This window comes from Myotis daubentonii, chromosome 11, assembly GCF_963259705.1.
Source record: "Myotis daubentonii chromosome 11, mMyoDau2.1, whole genome shotgun sequence".
NCBI classification, from domain to species: Eukaryota; Metazoa; Chordata; class Mammalia; order Chiroptera; family Vespertilionidae; genus Myotis; species Myotis daubentonii.
The window spans coordinates 73351337-73377914 of record NC_081850.1 but is presented as its reverse complement, the minus strand read 5'-3'; the positions used below and the strand labels follow the sequence as shown (position 1 = coordinate 73377914).

Below are 26578 nucleotides of genomic sequence, written 5' to 3'. Positions count from 1 at the left end.
CCTTAAAAGCCAGTTGGATGTCTGCCAGGCAGACCGGGATCGGGAAGGCCATCCCACACAGACGGCAGGCAGGAAATAAGGCACGAGAACTCGGGGCCGTTTGGGGGCCTGCCCTGGTAAGCAGGCATGAGAAGGATCTGTGTGGAGCATGGCAAACGCCAGATCTTGGGGAATTTGGAATGCCAGCCAAGACCCTTTTTGCGCCGTCACCCAAGGCCAGATGAGGGAGGGGGGAGGGGGGACGGGGTTGCAGCAGAAGTCTCCAAGCTGAGGTGTAGTGTGGTCATATTGCACTTTGGAAGTTCCCCCTTGGCCTGTGTGGACAGTGGCTGGAGGAGATCCAGGCAGGGGTGCGGCTAGAATGCCATTAGCAGAAAGGAAGGCCTCAGAAATGAAACGTGCAGGACCCAAGGTCCGGCCAGGAGCAGGTGGCGTCAAGGGTGGCCCTCGAGCTGTGGCTTGGGGGACTAGATGCTTGCTCTCAGGCTGTGTGTGCAAAGGCATCAACCATCTCGTGTGTACTGATGTTTCAAGTTTCGCTTTAATACAGCCTCAAAGACTCCTCCGTCCCACTCGCCCGCCGCCTCCCAAGATACAGCGCTGGAGGCCCGTGAGTAGCCAGTGATTCTGCCCTCCCTCCTAACACTGCCTGGGCCGCTGTCCCCGCCTCACTAAACCTCCTGGGGAGTTTGAACTCAGCTGCCTTGCAAAAGAAAACCGGGGATTGGGGTTTCCAGCTTCCGTCTCTGTGTGGCATGAACCCGAATTTGCATTTTCTGGGCTTCTCTCTCCTTTTTCTGAAGCAGTTTGGGGACTTGAGGTCAGAGGTGGAGGTCGCCGGGGCCGCTGTTGTGTGTTGGCCATGTGTGCAGCACAGGAGCTGGATCTCCTAGGTTGAGCCGTGTGTCTGGCCGTGTGTCAAAGCCCCGCTCCAACTGCCTCTTCTCACAAAGCCTGGCCACACCCTCTAAATCCAGATTAGGATTTAGAAATTCATTTGATGTCCCTCCCAAGGGCGAGGCTACACCCCGAGAATGTGGCGCAGCTCAGATGGAGACAGGAGCTCCTCCTCTGGTGGGCCTCACCTGGAGCTCACCTGCTCGTGCGGTGACATGTGGCAAAGGGCTAGGTAGGCAAGAGGGGAGGCCCATCACTGTTTTTTAGAGAAATGCAGTGGAAAAATACAGCGTGGGTCCCGCATTCAGCCGGGGTGAGGTCATGCTCCTTATAAGCTCAGACTTGGCCGTGCCCAGGCACAATACCTCTAGCAGGTTCCTTTGACGAGGGACACTTGCCAGGACCGTTTGGTGAGGGCCGTTTACCGAGAAAAGAGGCCCTCCATCCCGCGCTCAAAGCGGCCATCGCTCCTGCAGCCCAGCAAGAGGGGTCAGGGTTCCGCCGGTTGCCGCTGGGGTTTCCCACGCCCCCCCGCCCTCCCCAGTGCACGCGTCCAATCCAGCTGTGCAGGGCGTGGCGGCCAGGCCGAGCTGTGTCTGTTTTTAGCCCTCGGTGCGCCTGTGGCATCAGTGGGGTGGCCCCTCTCTGTGGCTGTGAGAAGTTCCAGGTGCTGCTTCCCCTCCCTCGCCCGCCGTGTGTGTGTGGGGGGGGGGGGGGGGGGGGCAGCGTGGAGTTGGGGGCTAAGGCGCCTTCGCCTGTGGCCGTCATGACGGACCGCGCCCGTTACCGCTCCCGTTACCGCGCACACAGGGGTGGGCACAGCGTCCAGGGCCGGAGCGTCCGCTCGCTCGGGGAGAAAGGCACAAACGGCCCAGAGCAGCCAGCGTGGGGACAGGCAGCCGCTTCTGGTCAGGCCTGGTGGAATGTGGTGGCTTTCGGGGCAGCCCTTCGCAGCGGGGGTGGGGCGGAGACGCAGCTGGACTTGGATACCCGAGCCCTGGGCTGCGGGGGAGTCCTCAGCTCGGAGCCCCACCTGTCCCCGTGATACGCCCCATTCACGAGGGGTTCCTGAGCAGAGCGTGGAGGACATCTGTAAAGCCCAGCACGGTGCCTGGCACCGGTAACAGTTCTTCATCATCCTAACGGGTTTTAAACCTTACAACTTATAAGGAGTGGCGCGGTTTCTTAATAACTGTCATTGGCTAGGGCAGGGGTCCTCAAACTTTTAAACAGGGGGCCAGTTCACTGTCCCTCAGACCGTTGGAGGGCCGGACTATAGTTTTTTAAAAAAGCTATGAACAAATTCCTATGCACACTGCACATATCTTATTTTGAAGTAAAAAAACAAAACGGGAACAAATACAATATTTGCATTTGCATGTGGCCCCCCGGCCATAGTTTGAGGACTCCTGGGCTAGGGCTTTTCTAGTCAGCAAGTCCTTCTTGGGCACATCCTCTGGTTGAGCCTCACAGTCACCGTGAAGGAGGCCCTGTCTCCACCCTGTAAGAAATGAGGCGATCCCCAACCTCAGGGGTCCTGCTGGAACCCAAAGCTGACCCGGGAGCCAGGCAGCGGGCAAATGCCTTTACTCCGGCAGGAGGCACCGCATGGTCCGGGAGCACAGGCACGCGAGCAGGCGGTCTGACCCCGTGACCTGGCCCTCACTCTTGATTGGAGCACGGGGTGCACAGTCTTTTGCGATTGGCTAATTCAAAGGGAGGGGTGGGCCTTGGCCGTTTCAAGATGGCGGCCCCCAGGAGAGCCGCAGGTCATGCGGCAACATGGTGGCTGCCAAGTCACGCAGTCCAAAGTGACGGCTGTCTACACGGTCCTTTATTCCCACAACCCAGCTTAGAGATGAGGAAACCGCTGCAGGTAGGAGTCACCTAACCCGAGGACCCCTGGCCTCCGGCATGCGAGCTCCTGCCGCCCACTCCGTTTCCATGGAGTCCCTCTCGGCGTGGCCTGGGAGCAGAGCCTGCCGCTGAGGACGCACCTCCCGCAGCCCGCGGGGCTCTGGGGCGCCTCTGGGGCAGCATTGGTCCTGGCAGGGATACGGGGTGAAGAGCGTTAGCACTGACCTTCTCTGGGCCTGGGACTGTGCTGAGCGCTGGAATAGTTGTTTGTTTTTACAGCAGCCAGAGGAGGCAGGTGCTGCTTCCCCCTTGCAGCTGCGACCAGAGATGATCAGAGGCCCAGCCGGCCCTTGAGCCCAGGCCTGCCCTGCGCTGCCTCTCCCCCTCCTCACCAGCAGCCTCTCCTTAAGCCACAGTCGTCCGCTCGGCAGCGCTTAGCTTTCCCAGGAGAGACCCGGGGCAGGCAGGGGCGCTCTCCCCGGGGCGCAGCTGCCGTGGGCTCCCTGTTGTCTTGCCAGTGTGGGCACTCACGAGTGGGGTAGAGAGGAAGCCACGTCCTCTACCAGCTAAACATGTGGGGATGCCAACGTGACCCTGAGGAAAGATGCCACTGGACCTGGATCCGTGCCGGAGGTGACTCGCCCCACACTCGGGGCTGCACGCCCTTGGTCCCCTGAGTCATGGCGCACTGAAGAGGCGGGGTGCTAGCAGAATCAGTTTTCCTGGGCTTGGAAGTCAGAGAGGCCTGCCCTGGTTGGCATCACAGCTTGGCACTTCCTGGCTGTATGTCTTGGGCAAGACGCCTACCTTCTCTGAGCCTTAGTTTCATCATCTGTAAAATGGGTTTAGCAATACCAACCCTGTGCACTCATGCAAACCTGTCCAGTGGGCACCCCCGCACACAGGGGTGAACCTGGAAGACGGGCCTCCAAGAGGACGGTCTGATAAGCTCCCATGTCCGGAGCCACTGGCCCCCACTGGGCTTTGCCTGTCACCGAGCTGCAAACCTTCAGGGCAGAAGTGCCGCCCTGGTCCAGGTGCTGGGAATGTGCAGGCCAGCCACTCGGCCTCTCTGGAAGGAGCTTTGTAGCCTGGCACCTGTGGCTGGAGTTCAGATGTTACCAGAAGATTTAGATTTTTCTTTTTAAAACTGGAAAAAGGCAAGAGCAGAAGAAAGCCTTGCCGGTGTCTGCTGGACTGAGGGGCGTGGGCCCAGGCGTGCAGGGAGAGGCAGGCCGTGCTCGCTTGCATGTGAAGCCTTTATAAGCTCGCATTTATTACTTCTTGCTCACCATTAAAATCAAATGTACTCGGTGCTTTTGTATTCAGTACACATTTAACCCTGCCGACTTAGATTTCTCAGGTTTTAAATCCGGTGGGGAATTGGCTGGTTTCCCAACTTTCCCCTCAAGTCCCCCTTGAACAGAGCTCAAAATCCCTGTTTAGCATTTTCTCCCCTGGCGCTGCTGGGATCCTTACACGGGTGGGGCCATCGCTGTTGTGTGTGCTTGCGGTTTCTTCCCTCATCCCCAGCCCCCTCCCTTCCTAAGCACCCCAGAAAGACGACGTGATCGCTGAAATATGACGGGCCAGTCCTGTTACTTGGGCTTAATTAAACCATTTTGTCTCTGTGTGTCTGCCTGGTCGTGGCTCTAACAGTGGGTCTGCGGCCGTGTGTGTGTGTGTGTGTGTGTGTGTGTGTGTGTGTGTGTGGTTGGTGCCTGTGTCTTCGACTCTTATGTGTATTTGCGAGACGTGTACATGTTGGCATCTCGAGGCCTCTGCATGTCCCTGGATGGTTGTCTGTGAGTGTGATTCTGTGTCTGGCTTTGTCCACACCAATCAGGTGTGTGTGACTCTGGGTGTGTCTGTAACCATGCGATGCAGGCGACTGACTGTCCCCGGGCCTGTTGTGCCTTTCTCTCCCTCCCCTGCCTTCCCGGCCTCCCTGCTCTCCACCCCCTCCCTCTCCCGCTCTGTCTGTTTTATCATCCCTAATGAAGCAGTCTCCTCCATCGATCCTGCTGATTGCCAACCCATTCCTTTTGTTTGTTGGCGCGGAGCCATTCAGCGGCACTCTGACAGCTCAGCTCGTCTAATTAGCTCTGTTGTTCTTTTTCCCCATGTTTCACCACGTTGCAAGTTCAGTTGAGGTTGCCACAAACTTAATCCCCCCATTTCAGCCACAAGTTCACATTCCTAACCCGCCTTTATTGTAGCAAGGCGCAGCCATGTGCAAGGACAGGCTGATAGGCCTTAGTGTCTGCCCTTTCCTGAAACCCCCACCACGGGCCCGGGGCAGGGCAGAGCGGCTCCATCGCCCCCACAGCACACGCCTTTGTGGTGAGAAGTCCGGGGGAGCATTCCAGCCAGGTGATCCTGTTTACCAGCTGCCTCTGGCTCTGGTCCGGGAAACCAGTTCACGGTCAGAATGGGTGGGGGTGTCTCTACCCGTGCATCCAGCAAATGGTGCCTGGGTGTCTGCCTTGAGGCCGCACTTCCTAATAACAGTGATAGCAACCGCGACGGTGTTGTGCACGTCTCAGGGTCCAAGCAGCAGCATTCATTTGTTTCGTGAAATCTTGCTGAGTGACTCCTTGAATACCAGACACTGAGCAGGACGCTAGGCGGGGGTAAGGCCATCACAAATCAAATCTTCTCATTCAGAGACACCCCACTCGGCTTCCTTCTGTTATTGACAAGCTCACAGAGAAGCAAGATGAGCATTCATGGAGCTCCACTGTGTGCCATGCTAGCGCTGTCCCACGTCATTTCAGTGGGTCGTCACGGTAGCCCCACAGAGGAAGACAGCAAGTTTGATGGGAAGCATTTGGCTTTTCTGGCCACATCTCTGAGCTGCCAGAGGAGGCTGAGATCAGACTGGCCAGTCCAGAGGAAAAACTGGTTCGATCAGATTGCAGACCCGGGGGCTTGATCAGACTCCATAAAGTCTTGTCTTTTATGCAGTCACCTTCATCTGTGTTCCTAAGCCATTGTGCTGTGTCACCCACAAATTGTGTGGGAGTGGGGTTCAGAGAAGGGGGGAGGCAGGAATGGAGCATGAGTGCTCCCCTTCCCTGTCCTGTCTGAGAACCTCAGCCATCGTGGTGCCTCCTACTGGGTCCCTCAGCTGCAGAGAGAGAGCAAGCCTCCAGCACCGGACTCAGTCCTGGTTGTTGGCAACGAAACTCACAGGTAGACTTGCTTAGCCGAGCTCCCTTCGGGCCCGCTCTGGCACTGGACATGTCCAGAGGTGACAGTGGCAAACTTAAAGCCATGTAATGTTGGTGAGACTAAATGAGTATCCTTCTAGGGGCACTCAGACATTCGCAGCCTAACGCCCATCACGGGCTCCACGGGGGGAGAGGGTGTCTTTTTCTATGGGTCCTCGTCTTGGCTTTCAGAGGCAGCAGACCAGGAAAAAATAATAATAAAGAAAAAAAAGAAAACTATCTTGCCACTGCAGCCCACAGTGGACCAGGAAGCTGCATGCTTCACTGTCAAGCACACCCACCCCGCCCCTCGGCGTGGTGGCCCTGGGGTGTGCGGCCCTGCTCGGGGCACTGCTCCGGATGCCCTGGGCAGTACTCTCCAATGCCATGTTTTGCTTTCTTCCCGCTCCCATTTACAGAGGAAAATAGGCGTCCTGTAATTCAGTTGTAAAAAGAACAAGCTAAGCACCAGGTGAACCCTGAAAACAAAGTCTGAGTTACACTTTGGGGTTCTCCCAGAGTGGCTTCTGGGTTCTGGAAGGAGGCAAGTGGGGCCGTATCAGCATGAGGGCCCCTGTTCTGGGTCCTGTGCAGACCGACCCTCCCTGCACCCTCACGGCAGCCCTGGGAGGAGGCAGGGGACCCACCCCGACCTGGATGAGGAAACCCAGCTCTCAGAAGAGCCTTTCCCGACTGACAGGCCCCGGGATTCCAGCTCAGGTGTGGCGGTGTTTTCGTGACAAGCAGAGCTTTTGTAGCTCATACCGTAAAGATTCCCTCGACATTTATTTTGGGGCCACTTACCTGAAACCTCAGGATGTCCCCGTGTGGCTCTTCCAACTCACTGCTTCTTGGGGGTTCTCCCCTGTGTCCACTCCAGGTGCGCCCTCCCCGTCCACATGTCGTCAGGAGACCGAAGAGCAACATCGCAGTGGAAGGCCGGAGGCCGTCCGTCCCGAGCCAGGAGCAGTGAGTACCCGCGGCTCCCGCCCCTCCGTCCGCCCCTCCGTCCGCAGGAGCCCAGCGGGGCCGCGCCACAGCCCTCGCCTTCGGGAGGCTGCCCTGGAGCAGGAGCGGGTGTCTCACAAGAGGTTCAGGAGCAGGGTTTGCTCTCGGTGTCTGTTTCTGCTGGCAGTTGTCACACCAATGGGGCGGCCTCGGAGGCCAAAGAGCCAGCCACCTGGGCTGGGTTTTGACTGGTGATGCCCACAGGGACAGGCTCAGGAGAAGGTTCCAGGCCTTTTCTGATGTTGAAGATGTAGGGTCAAGAGGAGAGAGTGAGGAACCTGGTCAAAGGTGACTTCATGAGGGCCTCTAGCCTCCTAGACCTGGGGCACTTGAGGGCTCTGGAGCCCAGATTCATACACAGGACTGTCCTCCCCACTGCCCCACCCCCACTTTGCTCACCTGTGCCATAACTTGTATGTTGTCTCAGCTTTGCTTTAGCACCTCCCCTTGGGCCCAGAGGTCTTCAGGGCAGGCACTAGCATAGGACCCACATTGGAGTCACTTGCTGGTAGATGGTAGGTAGATGAGGTAAATGATGAGGCAGGTGTCCAAGCAGTGGCCAGAGCTGCCTGGGTGGGTGAGGCTTAAACTGCACAACCCCCAACTGGAGAAGAGACCACTACTTCCGGTGCACTGCTCCCATCAGAGGGTGCACTGCTTCCCTTGGTCCCCAAGTGCACAGCCCCTGGGGCCCTGCCCAGACAGCTGAGCTGCTACACACTGGCTTCCCGTGATTCCTTGAGAAAGTACATGAGTCCATCTTGGTCAGGGGATTTGGGAAACCAAAAACATTGCCTCAAGGACCCTGAAGTCCCTTGGGTGCAGAGGGGAACACTCCTCATGTCTGTTCTCCTCTCAGAAGAGTTCTCGGGGGAGAAGTTTAGGGAGACGGCGGGCCCCGGCCAAAACACGGAGCCAAAGGGAAGAAAGGATTCTGAGTGCCAAGCTGTGGCCGAACCCAGGTTACAATGCACTTCCCTCCTCCAGGATTCTCTCTTTACGACTCCGTGTTGGTTGAGACTGTTGTGTCCTATAGAACCAGCCTACCCAGGCAGCCTCAGCCCTTGCCCAGCAGGCTGTAGGAGACAGAGAGAGAGAGAGAGTCTGTCTGCCTGTCTTAGAAGATGCTTGGTTATGCACAATTTGGAAGAGAGGACTCCTGAAGTTGGGTGTAGGCTTAACTTTTGCTCTGACAATAGGACGGTGGGAATAATTGAGGAATAGGTTCCGGGCCATGACTGGCATGGATTATGATTGCCCCCTTGTGGAGAAAATGCTGCATGGCATCAGAGTTCCTCAGACCCTAAAGATTTCTCCTTAGGGGGATGAAATCACTTTTCTTTAAAGCCACCACTTTAAATCTGGGCCAAATCTTTTAGCCACTGCACTGCGGTACAGGGCCATGGGCCTGTAGATATTGAAGTGTGAACCCAGAATATCCCTGCCTCGCACAGAACCACCCTGGGCCTACATTACTGCACGTTCTGCAGGCAAGTATGACCCACCTTGTGGCCAGGTTCCCGGCTAAAGGTTGGCTTCCTAGTCGCCTCTGTTCTCATGGTGATGGGATGCCTCTAGTGTGTGCCAAAGAGCCCGTGTCTGGTAATCCCATCCTCCTGGGTATGCCCAGAACCGTGCTGATATCGCTTTTTGTTTCTTTTTGCATCATGCCTGTTTTAGATTTCTGTTCAGGAAGCGTGAAAGGAACCACTGGTGGCATGGGGGCTGGCTTAGTGGGTTGGCAAACCGGCAGCGATAAAAATCAAATGACGGGTTCTCTGTGGCCACACATCACAGATAAAGAGGTACACTTTGGGACGTCGTTCCAGGAGTTTCTGTTCACATTTTTTAGTCATGGGGTGGGGTGCTCTCCCATAATGCCAGAGGTGTTGCTGGTGCAGCCGGGTGTTTTCCTGCGTCTCTTCCCATGCTGCCCCCCTCCCCCGCCTCGCTCCTCCACTTCCACATGCCCTGTCACAACAGCACTTGGATGTGTTTTTCTCAACTGTCATCGGCTCCAGCTGGCAAGACCAAGTTCTTAAAACACAGGAAGCATCCAGCGGAAAATATTTTAATAAAACAGACTCCTCATAAAATATTGTTCTAGGGAGGAAAGAGCCCAGCTCCCCCAATCTGTCAGCATTGTGCTGGGAGACACGAGCAGACAAGCCAGCAGGCAGGAGCCGTTCCTAATGGGCCTTTGTTGCGGATGGTTCCATGTTGGGCACACGGATCAGTGCCTGGCCCTTTAATCCGGCCTGGATTTTCTTGAATCATGGATGATTGTCTCTACCAGGAACATCTAAGTGCATCAGAAACGTAGAGGATTTGGGCGACAGAAAGAGATACGGGATCTTTGAAGTGGAGGGAGGGATTCCATCCTCCTGACTTCTTGCCCCAGCTCTCACTTCCAAATAGCATATTGAGTAATCAACGTTGTGGACAGTGAGATGGAGCTGATTAAGACGAAAACGGTCTCCACAGCCCCCTGCAGCAAGCTGCTCGCGCCTGGAACTCATCAAGGCCCATAGCATCGGCCGCCAGCTCGCGGCCAGTCCATCACTGAAGCCGTTTCTCCCTTTCCAGATGATGTCCATCTGTCCACTCGGCTACCCGTTCGTTCAACAATATCTTTGAAAACCAACTAGATGTGAGCTGCTTAGGGTTTTGAAAAGAGGCCTTTAACGGATCTCCATGCTAATTCTTGTTGACTTGAATTCCCAAAATGAATTTTTTTCCTCTGTTGAATTTTCTTCCTGAACCGACAGTAGGTGCTCTGGCCCCTTAAAACCATTTGATGGCGATTGGGAGAACACTTCAGAAAGACTTCTGGGAAAAGCTTCCCCTCTGTTTTCCAGTTAACATTAGCTAATTAATAGTCAGTGACTATTTCTCCCAAGAACTCGTAGCTACTCCCAGTATCCAGGACGGCTGACGGGCTGCCCGGAACACTCCTTAGGGGAAGAGTTGGTGTTGGCAGGGATCGGGCCGCAGGGCTGGGTCAGAGGCCAGTTAGCAGCAAGTACAGCCGTGCTCCCTCCTGTTCTGGGCCTCTTAGGCTGGTGTTGGTTTCTCCTTCACAGAATGGGGACTCGAGCTCAGAAAGTGCACTTGACCGTGTCCCAGGGTCATCCAGGTGGAAAGTGGCAGGGCCAGGGCCCGGTGCTGCTTGATTTCGTTCTCTCAGTTACACTCCGTTGTCAGTCTGCTTTGCCTAGGCAGCTCCAGGCCCTAAAATGACCTGTCCCCACACCACCCTTCCATTCTGGTTCCCTGGAGTTGGGAACCGGAGCTGTTCAGTCATCTTCCTGCCAAAGAAGCAGTGTCCGCTGGAGCCTGAGTGTCTCCACCTGGGACGGAGCGAGAAGCAACACTGACTGACCATCACTTAATACTGTGAAGGGAGGGGTGGCTTTCCCCTTTAGCAGATGGAGAGCTGAGACTCCGAGGGAGACTTCCAGTAACTTGCCCAAGGCCTCCAGGCTTGAAAATGGCGGGATCTGCTGTCTGAGGACAGAGGCCTCGCCCTTTCTTCTGCACCATCCAGACTTTCTGTTAAGAACCCAGTCTGCTCAGGCTGGTATGCTCAATGGTTAGAGTGTTGGCCCTTGCACCAAAGGGTCATGGGTTTGATTCTCAGTCAAGGGCACATACCTGGGTTGCAGGTTCTATCCCCGACCCAGTCAGGGCACGTGCAGGAGGCAACCAATCAATGTGTCTGTCTCAGTCGATTTCTCTCTCTCTCCCCTCCCTCCCTTCTATTCTCTCTAAAAATCAGTGAAAAAAAAATATCCTCAGGTCAGGGTTAACAACAACAAAAAATGAACCTAATATGACTGCTCTGCTCTGAGTGGTGAGGACAGTGGCAGCCACAGGGGACACTGTGAGGTTCACAGCTCCCCACCTGTTAGAGGTGGGCCTTGGTGGTTTCAGCCGCAGTGTGTGTGGCTACCAGGCCCCAAATTATTTTCCTTTTGGCCTGTCAGTTATAAGGGGATTGACCTTCGAGCTTGCAGCTCAGAAGGAGCCGAGAGCAACCTCTTAAAGGCAGCTCTATGCTCAGTACGGCCTGCCTCTCAGGACCACACACAGAGGCCAGAGGCAGGGAGTGACCTGGTCCCCAGGTGCCTCTCTGCCAGGATACCCATCCTTCATTCACTGCAGGAGGGGACGGGCAGCAGCCCTCACAGAGTTGCTGTGAGAACAGAAGGAGATTGTTACATACAGGCTTTGCCTCCCTTAATCTTCACAACAACCCAGAAGGGTCGGTGGTCTTCTGAGTCGTAATGGCTAAGGGGCTTGGGTCCATGTGCATCGGATCCGAGATGCCCCCAGTCCTGGCCAGCTGCAGAGCCTGGGCGTTTCCGGCTGCACACCGTGTCTCACCTCTAATGGTGACACAGAACACCCTCCAGTCCCACAAGTCTTGACTGGCTGCGTGCCGGTTGTTTGAAGTCTCATTGCACTAAGTAAGAGCAGTCCAGATTCAGCCACCAGATGCTCACGAGCCATGGCTCTGCACCCCTCGGCCAGATCCATGCAAAATCTCTTCTTTCCAAATGATTTTATTTACTTGTAAAAACAACCCAATAGCCTTATGGACAATCTGGAAGTTATGAAAAAGACCAATTCACTCTGAATCCCACCACTTCAACCACTTAGCAGCATTCCTGCAGACTCCTGGCGTTCCTTTTGCCGTGTCTGTGCAGACCTGCGGCTTCCCTGAGGAGCCCATCCTGGGCACTGGCCCCACGTCCGGTAGCCGCTGCTGCTGGTGACCGGAAGATCCCGTCGCGCGGATGTGCGTGACCTACCTCACCACGCCCCTCAGGCTGGGTCTGCAGACTGTCCCAGCTTTTCACCAATATGAAAAACGCCAGAGTGAGGTCCTGTTCTCCAAGCGTTTCCTCACTTTACATCATTATGAGAAACAGAATGATTAACAGCTACCATTAACTGAGAACCACATGTAAGCACTTCACATACTCTGTTCCATTGAGTCCTCACGAGAAATCTAGGGGGCTGGGGGGTGAGGAGTATCATTAGTTCTGGTTTATAGAAGAGGTAACCAAGACCCTGAGAGGTTGTCACTGCCCTGGGTTGCACAGCTAGTTAGCGGCAGAGCTGAGCTTTAGAAGTGTCTCTTTAACGCCAGAATCCGTATCCTAAACCAGTTAGGCAGATTTCTGCTCTGTGTTGCTAAGTAATTTTCTAAAAGACTCGTGCCACTTTACCCTCCCCCCAGAACTGTGGGCTCCCTGAGAATCTGGGCCTGGGGACCCAGAGGACTGTGTGGCTGGTACCAGAAACCCTTCCAGCCAAGGAGAAATGCTGCAGGTTGTGCTGGCTGGACAGACAGTCTGTCCACCGAGCGGCCAGCCCACGCTGCACAGGAATGGAGATCTGAACTGCACTGTGCGACCCCAGCACCCAAAGGCCCGGGAGGTTACATCAGGTCAGAAGAGCTGCCAGGAGCAGTTGGTGAGCGCTCTGCCCTGGGGCCGGCCTCAGAACCCTGCTGCCTATCTGTGCAGCCCAGTTGCACACACGCTCTGGCAGGAGGTAATGTGATATGTGCTGCTGCACACGGTCCCCTCAGGACCCGGGCCCAGCACGGCCTGCGCAGCCTCAGTGTGGATCACGACCGGTGACAGGCGTGGAACTCCTTCCCTCCTACCTGACCCAGAGCCGCCCTGGGTGTGGTCACTGAGCTCTGCTGGGCGGTAGCCTGGAGCACGAGTGGGGCTTCGGCATCTGACAGACCTGGGTCAGACCTGGGCACGTCTCTGCCCCCTGGTGTTAAAGACCGTGCCTGTTAGCATCCCAAGAAACAGGACTCAGGAGCCACACTAACGTCCTAAGTCAGCCAGTCTCCCTCCTGCCACCTCCTGCAGCCACTGCCGCAGCCTCAACAATCCGACCTCCCCCCACACCTGCCCCCCCACACCCACAATTCCCCGGGCTTCCCCTGTGTAGCCCTGACCTGCTGTGTTGCAGCTTTCACCTCACAGGCAGGTGTGCACACCTGGCAAAGCCGTGTGTCCTTCAACTCCAGGACCAGAGCCTGGCCCAGGCCTCTCTCAGGGATGTTTACTGAATGAATGAACAAAGGAACCACTGAAGACAGGTTGAAGCTTACAGCCCAGCACCCCCGAGGCAGGGGAGGGGTATCGTTAACAGCCACAGAGGTGTAAAGAGCACCTGCTCTGTGCCAGGCGTGATTCGCATGTGAATGTGAAGCCACCAGCACCTCCCTGCCCTGGCCTTCTAGGAGCCAGAAACTGCGATCAGCCCAGCAGCAAGGATTCAAGATGCCAGCTGGGTCCTGGGGCCCAGGGGGGAGGGGCAGCTGTCTGGGTACTACCCCCTGGCAGACGGCCAGGCCCCAGTCTCTGAATAGCCAAACACTGAGCAGAAGGCCACAGACCCAATTAGCAAGGCCAGGGGCTCCTGCCCTGACTCGGCCCCTCCTTCTCCAACAGTGGGTCCTGGGCCCCAGGGACAAAGACGAGCCAGGAGCCAGAAGCCAGACGTGCAGCCCAGACTGGAAAAGCAGGGAAGCCACCAGCCCAGGGAACACAGGCCACTGGGAGGCAAGGACCTTTCCCAGGAGCTGTCACCATCGGGGGAGTCAGTTCCAGCTGAAAACCAGGCCGTCGGGTGCCCCAGGAAAAGGGCTTCATCCTCAGGACACTGTTGATGGCAGGCGCCTCTGAAGGGCTGTGCCCTCGCAGCCAAGCCCCTCTGTATTTGCCATGATGCCACAGCACCTTTTCCCACGGGCCTGTCTCAGGCCCAGCACGTCTTGCTCAGCCTCCCTCGCTCCCCAGAAATCTTCCCATGCAGGCAAAGGGAACCAAGGCTCTAACACCGAGTGGAAGGACCTGGGTCTGCTGGGTCCCACATCCGAGTTCACTGCTTTCTCGCCTGACACCCCACCCCACCCCCACTCCACCACGGCTGTCAGAGGCATCCGCAGAGTGGGGAGCAGTTCCTCACAGTTTCCCTTCCAGGCAGGGAAAGAGCCCCAAGGTGTCCCCACCCATCTTCTCTGCACCAACGAACCTGAGGGTGGGATAGTGAGGCAAAGCCCACATCCTGTGCGTGGGCCTCTGCCTGTGTGGGTATCCACCCGGTGGCCCAGGAAGGACTTCTCAGGGCATCTGGGGCATGGGTGTGGGCATGGGAGATTGACACTAGTGATTTTTGTTAAAAGAAGGTAGGGAGGAAGGAACATACAGGTTGATAAATAATTAAGTGGATGAGTGAACGAAGGTTGGAAAGGCTAAAGGGCACAGCCAACCCAAGAGAGAGATCAGGGCCCAGCCAGGAGGCCTCCCTGCTGCCAGCCCAACCCTCACATCACCCCTAGCCTCGCCCATGGCCTGCACCACCTGCTCCCTGCCAACCCCGCCCCACCCTCGCTCCCTGTGCCCACTCTTCCACAGGAACTCCTCTAGGCCATGTGCAGCCTCTGCCATGCTCACAATTAGAAGTCCAGCCCCCATGTCACCTCCCAAGAGAGCCAGGGACACCCCAACCACTGCCCTCTGGCAGAGCAGGTCCCCATGGGGTGGGAAGGACCCAGTCTCACACTTAGGCCAGCCCTCCTGACAGGAAGACACCCTCTCATTGGTGACTCTACAGCAGTTGGCCTCACATTATTGTTTTAAGTAGATATTTACAAATGAGTGTAAAGGTCCTGTGTCTAGCACATCTGTCTCCAATTTCTCCTCCTGAGCACCGCCCTCACCCTCACCCTGGGTCACATGAGGAATAGCTCCAGTGCAGTTCCCAGCTTCCTCCCGGGGTCCTGCACCAACCTCGCTCCCCCCAGAGACCCCTCTGGCTGGCTTCAGAGCCCTTGTCCGTCGTGTTAGCCTGTGTGCGTGCTACAGTGTGGTCTGGAGCGTTGGCCCCGGGTCCTGGCGGTGGCGGGAAGGCACGGTAGGGTCCTCTCCTGCGTCTGCTGTGCTGTGACAGGCCAGTGGGGGCAGTAACCTTACCTGGGAAGGTCTTTGAAGGCAGGGACCACCCTGTCCGTCCTGGCACGCCTGGACAAGAGCCTGTGTGTTGGCAGGTGAATGTGGCAGGTGGGTAGTAATCGAATGTTCACTAGGCACCAGGTGATATGCAAAGACCTTTGCAAACATTTCATCCAGCTTTACGTACAGACCACTAGGAGGGCTGTAGGCATCCCATTTTACAGACTGAGGCTCAGAGAATCCGATGACTTTCCCGAGGTCATCTGGCTGGGGCATGGGGGTATGGAAGGCTGGCTGGACAGACTGGGATCCACTGGCCTCGTCCTGGGGCCTGTCCCTGCTCGTCAGCCCCACCGGAGCCACGTGATCAGGGACACCAGCGGCCATGACACCTACGAAGTAGGGATCCTTTGTGCTGGAGTGAAATGATCCTTGAAGAAATGATCACCCGCTCCCTTCACTACCTCTGGAGACCAAGTCCTCGCTGATTTTTTCCCTTCTTTATCTCAAGTACATTTAAATGTCAATTAAATTTGAAATATCTACATTTGTCAGCATTTCATTTTGGGCCAGCGTGACGTGCTGCTGATTTGTCCACGCGATGTGACACATGAAAAAAACTCTCGAGATGCAGATCTTCCTCATTAAAAAATAAGCCCGTGCGATCCCGGCGCGGCAGAGAGCCACGGAGCACGTCCCCGCTTCCTGACGCCGTGTCTCTGACATGGTATTTAAAAAGGAACAGCCGCGCCTGTCACCACTGTCACATGCGCGCGCCAACCGGCGACACGTTAAACCAAACATTAGAAAGGGTTCGGGAAGTCATCTGCATGGGAGTCTGTGCCGAGACGGGGTAGGCAGAGGGGGGAGCAGCGTGGAGATGATGGGGTCTGGACAGTGATGGACAGCAGGCCTTTCTTTCCCGCCAAGACTCCGGCAGCCCTCGCTGGGTAGCCAGGCTCGCCATGACCTGCCTTCTCGCAGACAGCAATTTGTGTATAATAAAATCCAGGCAAGTGGTGGGTGGCAGACTGCAGGGTAGTAGCTGAATTGGGTTAATGAGGGAAGAGGTACACTTTTTTCCCCCCATATTCTGCCTTAAGCTAATAAAAAATTTAAACCTGGACATTTTCGACGGTTCATCCTTTATCTCTGACAAATATCTGACTGTATGTTTCATGGAAGAACATGAGCAGCTGAATTTAAATAGGTTTATTTTGAAATCTCACCTTTTATTGAAAGCGGAAGGGGAAACACCCTGCGCCTTATTTCATTGTTTCAGATCCACGAGAGGAAAGAGGCAGGATGGCGAAGTGGTTCAGAGCCAGGGAAATGCAGAGTCCCGGGCCCTCCTTCAGCTGCTGTGTGACTCTGGGCAGGCAGCTCCCTCTCTCTGAGCCTTGGCTTCTTTATCTGCGAGATGAGGGCGCGATAGGAGTTCCTGAGCAGCTTCGCTCGACGCCATAAGCACTGCTGGTGTCCTCATCGCCCGCCCTGCGCCTGGACCTGGAAAGCTCTGCTTGGACCAGACCACATGTCGAATTCTCATCTGAGAGCTCAGCAGTGATCAGGAGACAGGGCCTCTTGTCGCAGCCACTGCCTAGCCAGCCTGGATGGCAGGAGAGCCGCTGGAGAGTGAGCTGGACATCGGGGCTCCCTCTCCCCCCTCACCCCAGCCCCGCTCCTGGACACACCAGTGTGGGCAGGCACAGGATTTTATCGGTGATGGACGAAGCCAAGGGCCCTTTGCTCTCACACGATTCCCAGCACTCCTGGCAGGTTTAGTGGCATTTGGTTCGTGTGCCAAGCTGTGGCCTCTGCTTTCTTGTCACTGCCGGGGAAGGGTGTGCGTGGATGGCTGTTGGAACGGCATTCAAGGTGGATTTGAGGGCCTCCCAGAAGCCTCGAGGTGCATCCCCTCCTACACCTACTGCCAGCCCGGCTGACAGAAAGGCGAGGGGCTGGGCTGTAATCCCTGCTCGTCACTTCCTGGCTGGGTCACTTGGCCACATCCCTCTCCTTTGCCAGTGACTCCAGTGCTCAGCTAGCACTGGGCCTGCTCACAGCCGGCACCCAGGCAGGGCCTCTTGGTTGGGCACATGGTTGGACAGATGGACAGATGGACTATGGCAGTCGCACTCTGTAAAGTCAGTGTATGGAGACCTTCCTGCGCGGAGTTGGGAGGGGAAGAAATGGCCTCTGTAAGCCCCTGGCACTGTGCCTACGTGTGGATATTATGTGAAACCTTTTTCTGAGACTCCCACCTGCCCCACACCCCAAATGTGGTCCCAATCTATGGGTCTCAGCGTCTCAGAGAACGGATGGGATGCTCATAGCGGGGACCCTTTTATTCAGCCACAGGTGGTGAAAGGGACCATGCTGTGTTGGGGCTCCAGGGAAATGAGTGAAATGGGGGGGCACCTTGTCTCCCTTGCACACTGGCTTCCATTCATTCAGTCCTAAACTCTGATGGTGCTCATGCTGTGCCCCAGGTGGGGATAGAGAATGAGCCAGGCCCTGCTCTTGAGCCAGAAATAGAATTGCAAGAGGTTCAGTGGCCTCCATGAAGCAGTGACACACGCAGCCCACGGAGACGCTGACCATCGAGGGAGAAGACCGCAGCGGGAGCTCCAGGAGGGCTGAGCGTGCCATTGGGCTGAGTCTCCAGGAGCAGGCCCGCCCAGCAGACCAGGCAGGTGGCGTAGGGGAGGGCAGGAGGCCGCACAGGTGGGCAGGGCCAGCTCCGTGTCTGCCCTGCGGGGAGCTCGCCTTGGCACTGCCACTCTGCAGCCCTCACTCCGCCCAGCTATACATCATCCACGAAGGCCTGGACGCTTTATCCCCAATGCTTTACTCAGTGGGTTTACTCACCAATCAACCCGTCGCCAAGAAATTGCGGTTCAGAGCAGCAGCTTCGCAGGCGTTAAGCAGGCGAGTGACAGGGCCGGGTTTGTGACCCAGAACAGGATTCCGGGGGCTGTGGAGAGTGGCCCTTCTCCGCGCCTTGTATGTCCCGGAGGACATGGAGGAGCAGCAGCCTTGTCCTGCAGTGAAACCTGCCTGCCCTCCTGAATCCGGGAAAGTGCCCGCCTGAGCCGACGCTCTCCCGTCCAGGCAGGGCCAAGGTGTGTCCCTACCCCCTGGAGGCGACCTGGGGAGGAGAGGAGAGGGGCGCTGTGGCTCACCCCCTCCCAGTGTGCACCCCGGCAAGTGGCTTCCCCTCTCTGCGCCTCGATCCGCACTTCAGTAGGAGGGACCGCTCTGCCTAGCTGACTTCCAGGGAGGAGCAGAGGACGCAGGGGCCAGGTGTGACAGCTGGGGGCAGCTCCCTGCTCCTTCTGAAAGAACCAGCATGTTCCAGGTAACAGCTGGCTGGCAGACCATAGCTGAGACGGCCGCAATCCACTCTCACAGCTGCTGCCCCGCACTCACCCTCCAGTGAGGTTCCCATGCACTTTTCTTAGACGTCACGTTCTCCTGAGATAAAACCTGAACGGAATTGCATCACATAAAGCAAAAGAAAGGAGACTGCAGTGGTTGGGGTCGGGGGAGAGGAGATAGCCCCCCTCAGGCACCCCAGTGCCCACCCACTCCCCAAACTTCACCATTGCCCCTAGGGATCCTCCGCATGTGCTGTACAGGACAGGGACATGGACCACCCGCTCCCAGCCGGGTGCCCAAGCATCGGCTGCAGGGCTGGATTCTAACCGAGGTCTGACCGGTCCAGCTCCCTCTCTCTAAGCAAGGCTCTCGTAGGCCCTGGCCCATGTGTAACTCACAGGAGCCAGCGTGGAGTTTCTCTGGGCTGTGTGTGTGTGTGTGTTGATAGAGGCAGAGCTCACAGGTGGTGACAGGAGAGATGTATTTTTTATAACAGTGAATATTTAATTTACACATCACAGATGACAAAGACTCTCTGAAGAGCCATCTGAGGGGGATGCGGGAGCGGCTGCTCACCCGAAAGGGCACTCGAGCCCACTTCCATGTGGCTCACTGCCTGCCTCAACTTTTTTTTCCTGATTATTGAAATAGATATGCACGTTGTAGAAAACTTAGATGACACAGAAAAATAAAAGGACTGCTCCAGTCGCTAGTATAGACGTTCAGACACACCTTTCCAGCCTTTTTTCTGTGCATTTCCCATCGGCAGATGAGGGAGAGTGCAATATAATTGCCATTCTGCACTCTGGTTTTTAGGTTTTCCTTTATAAACATTACTAGTGACCTGGTGCATGGATTCGTGCACATTGAAAGGAAATTAATTGGAAGGTGGCCGGTGGGGTGGGACTGGGCATGATGGGCCAGACACACCCTGGAGCCAACCTCCTGCGGTCCCTCCCCGGCCGGTGCACCTGGGGCAGTGTCTGCAGAGTGAGCGGAGTCCCTCCAGCAGGTCGGGTCCCTTGGCCAGGCCTGTGGGGGATGGGGCCGAAACTGGCAGTCTGACATCCCCCAGGGGGTCCCGGAGTGCGAGAGGGCACTCTGCAAAGTTGCTGTCACTCCGCAGCTCCTGCGTTGAGCGTCTGGCCCCTGGTGGTCAGTGCCTGTCATAGCTACCGGCCGGTTGGCCAGTTGCTCAGGCTTTTATATATATAGATAGTTACTGGGAGGTTAGCATTCAGCCAACGGGGCCATCATTCACTTCACCAGCTTCCTGTTGCTGTAAGTCTAGGTTGTTTCATGTTTTAACATCACAAACGTGGCAGTGATGGGCACTGTGGGCAATCTTGGCCATGTTTAGGGTTATCTAGATGGCAGTGGGATTGTCAGGTCAGAGGTGACTGGATCGTGTGTTTAAGGCTCTTGACACGTGTGGCAAACCCACAGTTTCTTTTCTGTTTGGGACCAGCTCCCTTGCCTCGGGGGCCCGCCTGCTCCCCTGCCACCAGCTTCACTGGCCCGTGGGGGCTGCTGACTGGGTCACATGGTGGAACTCACTGAGCTCCTGGAAGCCTCCACCCAAGGCTGCAGCGAAGGCCAGGCCAGGCCCGCCCCACCCTGTGGAGTCCTGGGGGTGCCTCCTAACTGTTCTCTTCTCTTGTCTTCCTCTGCCCCAGCTTGGTAAAGCCCTTGCAACACTATGCGGTCTTCCTGTCCGAGGACTCCTCTGACGATGAAAGCCAGCGGGAAGAGGGCCCGAGCCCTGGCTTCACTGAGAGCTTTTTCTTCTCCACTCCCTTTGAATGGTCTCTCCTGCCTTCTTCCCTTTCCCTGAGCTGGGCTGGGTGGCTCCCAGGGCCCTGGGGGAGGGGGTGGCCAGGGCTGCTTGCCCTTGTGTGGGGAGGGTGCCTAGAGCTGCTGCCTTCGGTGCCCCAGTGCCAACCTGCAGGGTGGATGCTACCTCCGGGTGTTCATTGTGCCAGCCCCACAGGGCGTGAAGCGAACGAGGTGACAAGAGGGATAGGGGTGTGAGGCGGTAGCTGGGTCCCCACTCCTTATACAGGGAAATGTGCTGGATTGTAAATGGAATGAATTGGTGGCCACAGTTAGCCCTGTGGTGATGCTCAAGGCTTCATCTCAGCACATCTTGGAAAGCCATAGAGATGGAGGGTCAAGTTTAAAACAAGAAAAATTTATGGAATGTGTGTATTAATGCTGGCATATCCAGACATTTTACTGATCCATCTAACTTTAAAGTAATTTTATCGTTGTAATGTATAGCCTAAGCTTCATGCTGATTCCAGCTATCACCCAAAATTAAGCTTTTCTAGGCCCCTTCTTTGCCAGTTCTTGCCCCTCTGCCCACAGTTTTCCAGAGCTGGGATTGAGCAATGGGATGGCATTTGTCAGTGTTTGTTAACAAGTTGTGGTGTTTTTCATGGGACCCTTTAAGGGAAGGAACTTTCCCTTTGCTGAAACCCAGCGGGCCCACATAACCCCAGGGAGTGAGTAGTTACAGTGTTTATAGAAGTGGGATTCTTCCCCCCTCTCTGCTCCGGTGACTCCCCCTGAACATAGGTGACAACCCATGGCTCCGCTCCTGCCCCTGTGCCCCACCCCGGGGGCAGGAAGGAGGGTTCTGGCCTTTTCTGACACCAGCTCACCTGAGAGCACGGGCAGGCCGATCCCCTCCCTTGTCCTCACTTACAAAGGGGTGGCCTACGCCAGTATCGGCCAAGCTTCACAGGCCACCTTTCCATACGGCGTATCTTTTCCCTTAAAAAATTTTTGTTTAACTTTTTAAAATTGCCTTGTCCTAAGCAATAGTATCTATCATACCATGGGCTTAATGTATCAGCTGTTATTTCTACTACTAATTAAGAGCCATTGCAATAAGAGATGTTCACCCAGGTACCACCTTAAAACCACCTTGCAGGCAAAGGCACTCTAGGTGACATCCAAGCAGAGTCCAGCAGGCCCATGTTCTCTTTAAACCAGTTGGTGCCTTCAGTATTTATTTATTTAGTTAGTTAGTTAGTTAGGTGCCTTACATATTTAAATAATGGCTGTGTTTGTTCCTTTAGCCAAGACCTATGAAAATATAGGCTTTTGTGCGTGTTTACAAAAGAACTGGGCCATCATAAAACAAATGGGTTCTTTTAAATTAATACTATTTCCTTAAGTGTATGGAGCACACTGACTTTTCTCTGTCTCCTTCTTTGTGTTCAAACTTGGTTAAAGTGGCTTAAATTCCTTGTGCAGTGGCTTAGTCATTAAGTGAGGGACTTTTAAATTCTCTCCTACTTGGCTTTCATTTTTACCTCTTACCAAGGGCTGTGTGACATAGGATAAGTTACTTAGCCTCTCTGAGCTTCAGCTTCCTTATCTATGAGATAGGGGTTTGAGTCTACTTCCTGGGCTGCTTGTGTTGTTTCAGCAAGATGGTACAGGTTCATGGAGTCCTTGCCAAGAGTCCAGGCTGTTCACTGAGCCCCCTCCTTCCACTGTCCCCTGCTGGTTCCTGCAAGTGAGCCGTTGTCACCACCAGGTGGCCACCTTCCCCCACTTCACTGGAATCATGGACGGTTTCTGGCTGAGCCAGAGGGCCCCCGCCTTCCCCAGCCTTATTGTTAGAAGTGGACGCTGCTCTGGCCCGGGCTCCACTAGAGGTCAGGGTTTATCCAGCACCATCTCCACGTGCGCAGAGGTGCCCTGGGGTCAGGCTTGTGAGAAAGGAACCCTTTTCACTGAGGTTTTGGTGCATGAACGTACATGATGCTGTCAGCCTCTGCGTGCCACTGTGCACCAGGCACCGCTCCCCTAATGCCCACCACTGCCTGCAAGGGAGGTGCACTGTGGAATGGGGAAGCCATTGAGGCTCAGAGAGGTTAAGTGACTTGCCCAAGGCCCCACAGCAAGAGATGGCACTGTCCGAGCTGGAACCAAGGTCGGCACAGGATTCCCCCTGAGGATCATGGGGTGTGCTGGGCAGCTGCCCTAGGGAGTTTCCCCGACTCAGTTCCCAAAAGCTGTTCCCAAGACCTGCCTGCCAAAGCTTAGGCCTGCGTCTGCCTGCCTGCTCCCTTTCCAGTCGTGCCCTGTTCCTTAGGCCTTGTCTGAATGGCTTTGGAGTCCACCAGCCATTTATCTGTTGGGTCCTACGGTTTGGGAGGAACGAGGTGAGGCCCCCAGTGCCAGTTAGAGCCAAAGTGCTTTGCCCATGATCCCACAGCGACCAACAGAACTCAGATTTAGTCCCAGGTCTGTCGGAGTGCCACTGCCCAGACCGCTGCACTCAGGACCTCAGGACACTCCTGTGCCCAAGGCTCCGGGGTGGGATCCCCAAGACCTGGAAGTTCTTGGAGGTGGGGACTGCTTGCTCCCCCCACAGAGGCTCTGGGTGGGAGAATCCAGCCTGCTCTGCTCTTCCCAGGCCACAGCCATATCGGACACTCAAGGAGTCAGACAGTGCAGAAGGCGAGGCAGAGAGCCCAGAGCAGCGGGCGAGGGAACCCGTGGGCCCCGCCCCAGCTCCCCCGGACCGGGCGGCCAGCGTCGACCTCCTGGAAGACATCTTCAGCAGCCTGGACATGGAGGTGCCACTGCAGCCCCTGGGCCAGGCCAAGAGCTTGGAGGACCTTCGAACTCCCAAAGACCTGAGGGAACAGTCGGGGACCTTTGACTATCAGGTACGGTGGGGGCGGAGGCGGGGGCGGGCCTGCTGGGACTGGAGCTTTCACACCTGCCACAGGTCCCCCACGTGTCAGAGGGAAAAACTTTTCCAAGGCCCTCGGCCAATGCTCAGGGTCAGTCTCACTGCAAACCCTGCCAGGAGGGTCAGCGGCCACCCGCCCCTCAGTGATCACTAGGGAAGATGCTAAGCTGATGGAAGTCGCCCCACTGCCGTCTGTGCACCAGAGAGAGGTGGCCGGTGCCCCAGGCCGCTCTCCCCAGCACCCCACCAGGGAAGGCTCCCGGAGAGGCTCTGATCCGAACTTCTGGGTCCTGGATTATTGGTGTGCAACCACTGGTCTTCCGCTGTGACCTGCACCCTGTCACAAACCCCCTCCTTCCGCTGTGACCTGCACCCTGTCACATCTCCCCTCCTTCCGCTGTGACCTGCACCCTGTCACATCCCCCCTCCTTCCGCTGTGACCTGCACCCTGTCACATCCCCCCTCCTTCCGCTGTGACCTGCACCCTGTCACATCTCCCCTCCTTCCGCTGTGACCTGCACCCTGTCACATCCCCCCTCCTTCCGCTGTGACCTGCACCCTGTCACATCCCCCCTCCTTCCGCTGTGACCTGCACCCTGTCACATCCCCCCTCGTGCCTGTTTCTTCACTGGCCTATGGGAGCTGCTGACTGGGTCACATGGTGGAACTCACTGAGCTCCCGCGTATCCATAACTCACACGCGCCCCTCAGGCCAAGAGAAGGGAGGTGAGGCCAGGCCGTGGAGCTGGGGAGTGGTTGAGTGGGGCCTTGAGCTCAGTCCCATCACCCCAGCCAGTGTGCCCTCACCCAGGCCCTAACCCTCACTCGCCCTCCTGGGCTCACAGGTGACTGAAAGTGCCCACACGCTCTGAAAAGTAAAAAGGGCCCGACCAGGTGATGGTCAGTGAATGGAGTCATTTTTCCCAAAACTACTTGGCAACCCCAGCATAAAGGGACAAGGGGACCCTCCGCACCGTGCAGAGCCTCTGGGCTTGGAGTCCAGCCTGCCCGGGGCTCTCTGCTGGTGACCGGGGCTGAGCCCCAGCTGCTCTGAGTCCCAGGTGCCTAATCCCAGCCCCTGCCCAGCACACAGGAGGGGTGGGGTGGCGGTGTGCTGCCTTCCTGTCTGTCCCGTCAGCCTGTGGTCACTGCCTCCCCTTCCCTCCTACAGAGGCTGGACCTGGGCAGGAGTGACCGGAGCCGCGGGATGCCGCTGGCCTTGAGGCTCGCTCACCCGTACAACAAGCTCTGGAGCCTGGGCCAGGACGACATGGCCATTTGCAGCAAGCCCCAGGCCCCCTCTCCCGAGAAGCCCTCAGACCTGCTCGGGAACGCCCCGGCCCTGCTTCACAGACCCCAGAACCGGGACAGCATCCTGGACCTCGGCGACAAGGAGGCGGCACCCACCCCTACTCCGGGCAGTATCACCATTCCCCGGCCCCAGGGCAGGAAGACCCCAGAGCTGGGCATCATGCCCCCGCCTCCCACTGCCCGCCCAGCCAAGCTCCCGGCTGCCGGTGCTGCCCTCGGTGACTTCTCCTCGGAGTGGCTGCAGGCGGAGCAGGACAGGCGCACAGCCCCACTCCCCAGTGCTGCCCCCCAAGGCCCCACCAAACCGCTCCAGCCGCTCAGCCTGGCCCCAGGGTCTGCGGCCACTGGCAGTGATGCCCTGCTGGCCCTCCTGGACCCCCTTAGCACATCCTGGTCGGACAGTACCCTCCCACCAGGCCCTACAGCCCCAAATGTAGCTACCCCATTCACCCCCCAGTTCAGCTTCCCCACCGCGGGGACCCCCACCGCATTTCCACAACCATCGCTCAACCCGTTTGTCCAATCTGTGCCAGCGGCACTGCCCGCCATGTCCCTGGTCTCCACGCCGGCCAGGCCTTTCGGGGCCCCTCCTGCTTCCCTGGGGCCAGCTTTTGCCCCCAGCCTCCTACTGTCCAGCTCTGGCTTCTGCCCCCCACATAGATCTCAGCCCAACCTGTCTGCCCTTTCTATGCCCAATCTCTTTGGCCAGATGCCCATGGGTGCCCACACCGGCCCCTTACAACCACTGGGCCCCCCAACAGTTGCCCCTTCAAGGATCCGAACGTTGCCCTTGGTCCGTTCAAGTGCCAGGGCTGCTGAGGCCAAGCAGGGGCTGGCCCTTAGGTCTGGAGACCCCCCACTCATTCCTCCAAGACCCGCCCAGGGCCTGGAGCCAGCACGGCAGCCCTCTGCTACTCAAGAGGCCAGAGACCCCTTTGAGGATTTGCTGTGGAAAACCAAGCAAGACATGAGCCCGGCCCCGGCCCCAACCCCAGGCTCGGTGGAACAGCTTAGGAAGCAGTGGGAGACCTTCGAGTGAGCCAGGCACTGAGGCTGGGCGACCAAGCCCAGCAGGGCTGTCGCCACCCCAGCTCCCAGGCCAGAGGCCCTGCTTCTCCTGCCGCTCCATTCTACCCAGGCTCTGCTGGTGAGGAGGGATGGGACCCACTCTGCCTCCCCACCTCCCCTCCACATGCCCATCTGAGGTCTGGCCTTTGGAGAAAGGCACCAGTTCTGGCCCACCTGCCACCACCTCTCCCCAGCACCCCTGTTGGGTTTTGCACTAAAAAGGTCAGCTGGGCCAGTGATTGCCCCAGGCCAGTCCTACCCACCTTCCCTCTGGAAACCTCCAGGCTCTCTTCCCGAGCCCTGTTCTGTCCTGCCTGGCCCGGCCCTGGACACCCGCCTCCCAACAGGCGCAGGTGTCAGTGTACCTGCAGCCTGAGTGTGTCTGCACGAGGCACATGGTTTGGAGTTTGAAGTAGGAGCTACTGGCGGGGCATTTCCAACCCTCTAGCAATACACACACTGGTTCTTTGTGAGTCTTCACCCCAAAGTTCAGCTGTTTCTGGCTTGGTTGAGAGTTGGAGGGTGAGGGATCCTTGAGATCCCTAGTAATAGCCAACCCCAGCCCCAGCCAGCCCTGTGTGGGCTGGCAACTCTGAAAAATAGCGACAGGTTAATCTGGATGCATCTGAAGCTGGAGTCAGGCCATTGCCGGCGCTCTCCCTTGATCCTGTGGGTTCTCCTGGTCTTGTGTTTCTAATGGGGCTCAGCCTCTTGTCTTGGGCTGAGCAGAACTGAGCAGCAGGCACTGTTCCAACTGGAAGGCCAAGCCTGACCCAGGAGTCCAACTGCCCGGGGTCAGGAAGGGGCGGGCCCTGCGCCCTCCTCCAGGCCCTGGGGAGGGGACTAGCAGCCTGGAGGGAGGGCTGGAGCACCCGCCCTGCCCCCTCGCAATCTCGCCAGCAAAGAAATTCCTGAGGCCAATGTCACCAAAGCTAAATTGAAATGTTTTGTTATTGTTTTTCTTTTCCTTTTTACTTTATTGATTTAATGAATCTTGAAATTGACTAGTTTCAATAAACCAAGTTGAAATGTGACCCAAACATTTAAGAAAACAACCATCTGAGACATGCAGGAAATTGTGAGCATTTTGACCTGATTTCTCATTTCCTATTTGTGTTGGCCAGACCGTCTCAGAGGTATCTGAT

General features: G+C 56.7%; 1 protein-coding gene across 12 annotated transcripts in view; it reads left to right on the top strand.

The window, feature by feature from the left end:
- The window catches only part of DENND1A (DENN domain containing 1A), a 471719-nt gene extending 445210 nt beyond the window's left edge, over window positions 1–26509 (top strand). For 6 of the 12 annotated variants that reach the window (XM_059657971.1, XM_059657972.1, XM_059657966.1 and 3 more), the window contains 5 exons: window positions 551–610; window positions 6847–6935; window positions 20017–20145; window positions 22773–23028; window positions 24226–26509. In XM_059657971.1, the coding sequence (XP_059513954.1) occupies window positions 551–610; window positions 6847–6935; window positions 20017–20145; window positions 22773–23028; window positions 24226–25404 (1713 nt within the window). In that variant the 3' untranslated portion in view covers window positions 25405–26509. Of the gene's footprint in view, window positions 1–550; window positions 611–6846; window positions 6936–16241; window positions 19981–20016; window positions 20146–22772; window positions 23029–24225 lie in introns of those variants that run through there. The other 6 variants (XM_059657968.1, XM_059657969.1, XM_059657973.1 and 3 more) reach the window with 5 other exon arrangements.
- Window positions 26510–26578: the final 69 nt, after the last annotated feature.